The sequence below is a fragment of the Onychomys torridus genome, chromosome 12 (assembly GCF_903995425.1).
Source record: "Onychomys torridus chromosome 12, mOncTor1.1, whole genome shotgun sequence".
In the NCBI taxonomy this organism is placed as follows: Eukaryota; Metazoa; Chordata; class Mammalia; order Rodentia; family Cricetidae; genus Onychomys; species Onychomys torridus.
The window spans coordinates 3,735,057-3,741,090 of NC_050454.1; the positions used below are offsets into that span (position 1 = coordinate 3,735,057).

The 6,034-nt window shown below is 47.4% G+C and overlaps 1 protein-coding gene across 1 annotated transcript; it reads right to left on the reverse strand.

The window, feature by feature from the left end:
• Positions 1-4,348: 4,348 nt before the first annotated feature.
• On the reverse strand, positions 4,349-5,607 carry Crygs (crystallin gamma S; the record flags this gene model as incomplete). Its single annotated transcript, XM_036204180.1, has 2 exons — positions 4,349-4,674; positions 5,287-5,607. Coding segments are annotated over 2 exons (594 nt in total), but the record flags the coding sequence as incomplete, so codon positions are not given.
• Between the last annotated feature and the right edge of the window lie 427 nt (positions 5,608-6,034).

Sequence of the window (6,034 nt, forward strand, 5' to 3'; positions counted from 1 at the left end):
ATCCAGCATAAATCCCCGTGGTTTTGAGACTAACTCATGGATGTGAGCAAAGAGGAGTCAAGACCAGTGACCCAGGGCACGTGATCGCAGCTGGAGAGGAACAAACTCTCCCACGTCGTTCCAGGCACACCTAAAGCCATACTCTGCATTCCTGCTTCTCGCCCACCGTTTCACTGTTTTCAGATGCCCCCTAATGATAGCACCAACATGTTCTCTAAAGCATGAGAAGGCTGTGACAGACCATTCCAGAGAAAGTATGCGCTAAATAATCATCCATCTGGCATGAGTTCTGGGGCACCTAGCTATGAGCTCCATGTTCCTGAATCAATAATATGCTTAAAGTGTCTTGAAACAGAAGCACCCAAGCAGAGAGGTTTAGTGTTGCTCATTGACAAAAATACTTGTGCCAGAGGCTCACAGGAACCTGATCTCACATCTCCTCTCAGAGCAACAATTCAGCACGAGCTTGTGGTATCTTTGTACCTACTGAAGACGATGATAACAAAGCATGCATATTACACGTTTTTATACATTGCTGCTCTGTGGGTGAGAGAGTTGAAGTTATCTGTGGTGATATTTTATTTGTACTGAAATGTGATTTTATTTGTATATTAATAAAGTTGCCTTGGGGTCAGAACAAGCCATAGCAGAAGCTTGGCGGCGGTGGTGGTGCACGCCCTTAATCCCAGCACTTGGGAGGCAGAGCTAGGCAGGATCTCTGTGTGTTCAAGGATACAGCCAGCATGGTGACACATGCCTTTAATCTCAATAGCTACCATAGAAGACCTGGGGGTCTGTGCAGACAGGCAGTGACAAGGAGGTCATGTGGCTGGGTTTGCAACCAATGAGAAGGCAGAACAGAAAGTCTATATAAAAGACAGGACACACAGGAAGTAGGTCTCTGGCGGAGAGGAAAGACAGAGCAGCAGTGAAGGGTAAGGTTCTCAGCTCTCAGCTATTTGCTCTGACCTCGTGGCTTTTAACTCTGCAATTGGCTCTGTGTTTCTTATTTAACAAGACAGTTACATCTACAGATATCCATGTTAGACTATGTGACTCTGAACTGATGGTGTCAGTTGGCAGGATTTGAATCCACTCCGAGAGAGAAATAGGACTCTAGCTTTTGTACCAGGCTGCCAGTTCTTAGGAAAATATAGATGATCCCACAGCAGAACTGATAGATCATTAAGAGGGATCAAGTCTTGTAGATGGAGACTTAGGTGGGTCAGAGCTCAGACAGCAGACTGGAAACTGAAGGGGCAGACGCTGACTTTGTGTGAAGGAGAGACTGTGGTCTTCAGAGCTCTCTGACAGGAGAGAGGCAGCCTTAGTGTGATGGTTCAAACAATAACTGTCCCTCGGTGTCTCAGGTGTTTGAACGCTTGGTCCCCAGTTGGTAGCACTGTTTGGGGAGGTTTAGGAGGTGTGGTCTTGCTGGAGGAGGTATGTCCCTGGTAGCAGGCTTCAAGAGTTTAAAGACTCTGACATTTCTAGTTTTTTTTTCTCTCTCTGATTTATGATTGTGCTCCAAGGGGTGAGTTTTCAACATCCTTCCACCATGCCTTTACCATCATGGACTGAACCCTCTGGAACCATACAAACAAACCCTTCCTTCCTTTTTTTTTTTTTTTCCCAATTCAGGGTTTCTCTGTGTAGCTTTGCGCCTGTCCTGGATCTTGTTCTGTAGACCAGGCTGGCCTCGAATTCACAGAGATCTGCCTGGCTCTGCCTCCCGAGTGCTGGGATTAAAGGCGTGCGCCACCACTGCCGCTCGGCACCCTTCCTTTTCTAAATTGTCTTGATCACAGTGTTTTATCACCACAACAGAAAAGTAACTAAGACACTTAGCCGAAACAAAACACAGACAACCCTTTCCACCACACACACCAAACTCAAACCCAAAGTCAAAGGAAACAAACAAAAACAAACACAACCATCCAGATGTAGTTTGCATGGATCAGACCACAGGGAAGACACAGGGAAGAGACGAATTGCATTTAGCACACGCCAAGTGGAAGAAAAGGAGCTGCTGGGTGTGGAAGCGACAGTGTGAAGGGAAACAGAGGCATCCTTAAATCTTGTGGATGGAGACCCAGATGGATCAGAGCTCAGGCTACAGACAGGAAGCTAGAGGCATACATGCTAAGGGAGGCTCTGTGGCATTCAGAGCCCTTTGACAGCCTAGATTGGAAGCTGGTGGTCCATGGGTCCATCCACCGGGGACACGAGTTTACTACGCTTTCTTAAAACAATGCATTTAAGTGTCCTTTGTGGGGCCTGCACTGCTGTTTCAGAAGCCTCCAGTATCCCATGTTCAGCCCAACATAATGTGCTGTGATTTCCTGTTGTAATAGAGCGGCTGGGTATAGCAAATGCAGAGGAGGATGAAGTCACGATTTCAGACAGTTGATCATTTCCAGCATGTCCCATATAGAACTTAGGTCACATTTATATTTATATCCCAGCATTTGGTGTTTACTAATACTGTTCTGTGTTTCATCGTTCAGATTCACCCTGGAGGCTTGACATGGAGCCTTTGACCTAGCATCTTGAGGAAGTGGGCTGCACATCTGGGAAGGACTCAGAGTCCTGTCCCAGAGAGAACAATTAAGAGTAGAGAGAGTAAACTCAGGGTAGTAACCCTGATGTTTGGAGTATGGCTGACAGGTGGGATGCCAGCCCTTGGCTCTAACAGCAGAGCGAACCATCTTCTCCACCCCAAAGGTCTGGAATTCGTGAATGGAGGACAAAACAGTTTCTGACCTTTAGTATGCAATGCTTGAGAAACTCCTTTTAAGCAGAGCTAAGAGGTGCACCTGTGGCCTGGGAGTGACAGCAGCCTTTCTGAACTGTGTAGAAACTGACAAGCCTGTTGTTTGATGTTTCAGCAGCCACTGTTGCCTCTATAAGACTGTGCCTAGACATCCCAACACCACTCTCCTGTGCTGTACACACTGTGATGAACACCTAAGGAGCAAAGCAGTAGTTGCTACGAGAGGAGAGGCTGCCAGTAACTCACTGTGAACACAGCCTCAGTTTCCCTGTGGAGCATGACTGATAAGATCTCTGAGGTCACGTCAAGAACTTGCACTTTAAAAGCCCTGTCAGTGATCTTGGGTATTGACCACTTTTTTCCCTTGTCCTTTCTGGCCCTTGGAAAATTCTACTGTGTTCAATGGAGAACACTTGCTTTGGGGCTCTTGTGTTGGAGAGGAGGCAAGTTAGCTTCTTGGCAGGGTGGTGAGGTCCAGAACCGACAGCACAGGCAGCTCATGGGCAGGGCCCTCCGCAGCTCCGTGGGCAGCCCCCTACCTCTTCTCTCAGTGTGTGTCTCCCTTGATTCCTCCGACCACTTTTCTCATAGTCCTCACTAACAAAAATGAAAAGAAGGGGAAGATAATAAAATGAATTATAGGCGTGTAGTAGGCACTGGAATTTAGCGTTCTTGTGTATTGTCTTGGGGGAAAGACCCTAGAAAGACATGAGCTTTGCCATCTTCTTTTAAAGACAGGTGTTGTCAGCATTTCCCTAAATTCCCAGATACCCCCTAACACTCTTAGTGATGCTGTGTCTCCACCAGGATGAACAGAGTAAAGCCTTGGGAGCTACTCAGAGCATCAAGACTCCGCCCAACTCCCTTTCAAATGCCGTCATAGAGCAGAGACAAGCCGCAGTGCATCCTTCTCACGCAAACCCGGAACACATGGATCTTAAGTGAGGGCAGTAGGCCACAGGTAGCTTGGCTACTTGCAAGGGAGAGAGCCCTGGTTTCATTCTTGTCCTCAATAGGGATCCTGTCTCCTGAGAGAACTTGCAGAGGAACCTACTTCTGCCGCTTTCGACATCTTTCAGGGTCCTGTACTCACACTGCGCACAGATCTCCAGCTATTATGAGCTGAAGGGGTGAGCTGGCAATGAGATGATGGCTTTCAGAGGCTTAAACATCCTTGGAAAAGTCTACCTTTTCTAGTCACAACCTGTCGACGTGGTCCATTTAAAATGTTTCTCTGACATGTAAGTTTTCTTACTTGTAAAGTGTAGACAGGGCACTACTCATATAGAGTGGGTTGGGAAGACACAAACCATGAGTATAGGAACTCCCGCAAAAGACAGCTCTGATTATTGTTTTTGTTGAGTCTCTCTCTCGAGAGTGTGATTTCCAGCCTTCAGTGCACTCTTACTTGGTTTTGCACCAAGGTCTACACTAGTTATCTGATAGATGAACTGCTCTGTGTAACTGCCCACCATGGCAGGTTCCAGATTGTTGCTCGCTAAAAGCAAGTAAAAGACACTACAGTCGGCAGTGGGATGCATGCCAATTCTTTTATTTATGATGCTATGTGGAGCACAGGCCGGCCAGCATTCAGCCCTCAGGGAGAACTCTATGGCCCGGTCACGTCGTCACTCTACGATGCGGCGCAGTGATTGGACAGCGGGGGACGTTGCGCCCCAGTCGATGGGCTTCCGGTACTCCTTCTTGTCCAGAAGATACTGCCTGCCGCGGTAGTTGGGCAGCTCGTAGAAAACCCAGGTGCCGTCTAGAACCTTACAGGAGTGGATCTCTCGCATGTGGAACTGCTCCATGGTGGAGGGGCAGTCTTCTGTGGTTTCATACATCTGGCCGTTAAAATCACCCTTCTCGAAGATCTGGATCTTATACTGCCCTCCACTAGACTGCAAACAACAGCAACAAACAGCAATGGACAGCCATTATTAGAGAGCTCTCTAGCGCTTCAGGAACTCAGAGGATCCAGATTCACAGCCTGTCACCCTGAAAGGAGGGCCATCAGCACTGTCTCTACCGTGAAATACTGAAAAGGCTGACTTTGTTTTTTTAAGTATAATTTCTATAAATATATATGAGGTAAAAAGAGGGTCATAGAACAATTAGTATTTTGTCTTCACTTGATCTCAGCCAAAAGGCTGGGAAGTAATGTCATTCAGTCTAGTGAGGAAGTAAACTATGATTTTTATTTCAGTCAACAAAACCTAGAAAGACTTAGGAAAAGGTGTGTGGGGGAGAGGGGGCTGGAGAGAAGGCTCAGCAGATAAGCGTGCTTGCTGCTCTACCAAAGGAGTGGAGTTCAGTTCCCCAAATCTACACCAGGAAGCTCATATCCACCTGCAACTCCAGCTCTAGGGGACCCAACACTCTCTCTCTTCTGGCCCCTGAAGACACCTGCATGCAAATGTGCACACACACACACACACACACACACACACACACACACACATAAAATCTTAGAAAACATGTGGGTTGTGGCCACAGCAAGCTCCCAGACTCACCAGATGAACAGCCCTGCAAGAGCCCAGGCGGTCGTTGAGGCCCATCCAACGTTGGTACTCAGGGTACTCGCCCTGAGGTAAGATGTACATGTGCCCCGCGAAGTTGGGCCTTTCGTACACAGCCCAGGTGCCTCCTTCTACTCTGATGGAGTTGCAGCGACTTAGATATGAGTAGAAGTCGGCACAGTCACAGTCACAGTCATAGCGGCGGCCTTGAAAATTTTTGTCTTCATAGAAACTAATCTGAAGCACAGAGCAGTTAGGGAGCTGAGGGACTGGGCGGCTTTGCACACAGATGAGAGAGAAAAGCTCCCTGTCACATTAAGGCGGCTTTCCCTTCTACTGTGACCAAAAACACACTCTGCTACTTTAACTCACATCTGGCTTCTGGCAATTTTGTCAACAAATGCGATTGGGACTTTCTTAAAGTGGAGCACAATAAAAGAATGTTCTAATGGAGGACAGTCATCTCTGACCAAGACCAAACCGCATATTTACGTTTCTACAGCCCTCTACTCAAAACAGACCGGAAGTGCTGATGCAAAGCAGACCTCAGTTTTTCTGGTTGAGATAATGAACACCTGATAGGAACTCTGGGGGTTCACCAATTGTCTCTAAATATCACCTCAAAACCCCAGAATACACACTCCCCACTCCACCCCCCAACGCCTTCGTGCACAGTTATTCCACAACCAGAAAAATGCTGGGTTATAAGTGGTTGAAGTGATTAATTTCTTGGCAGTGTGCC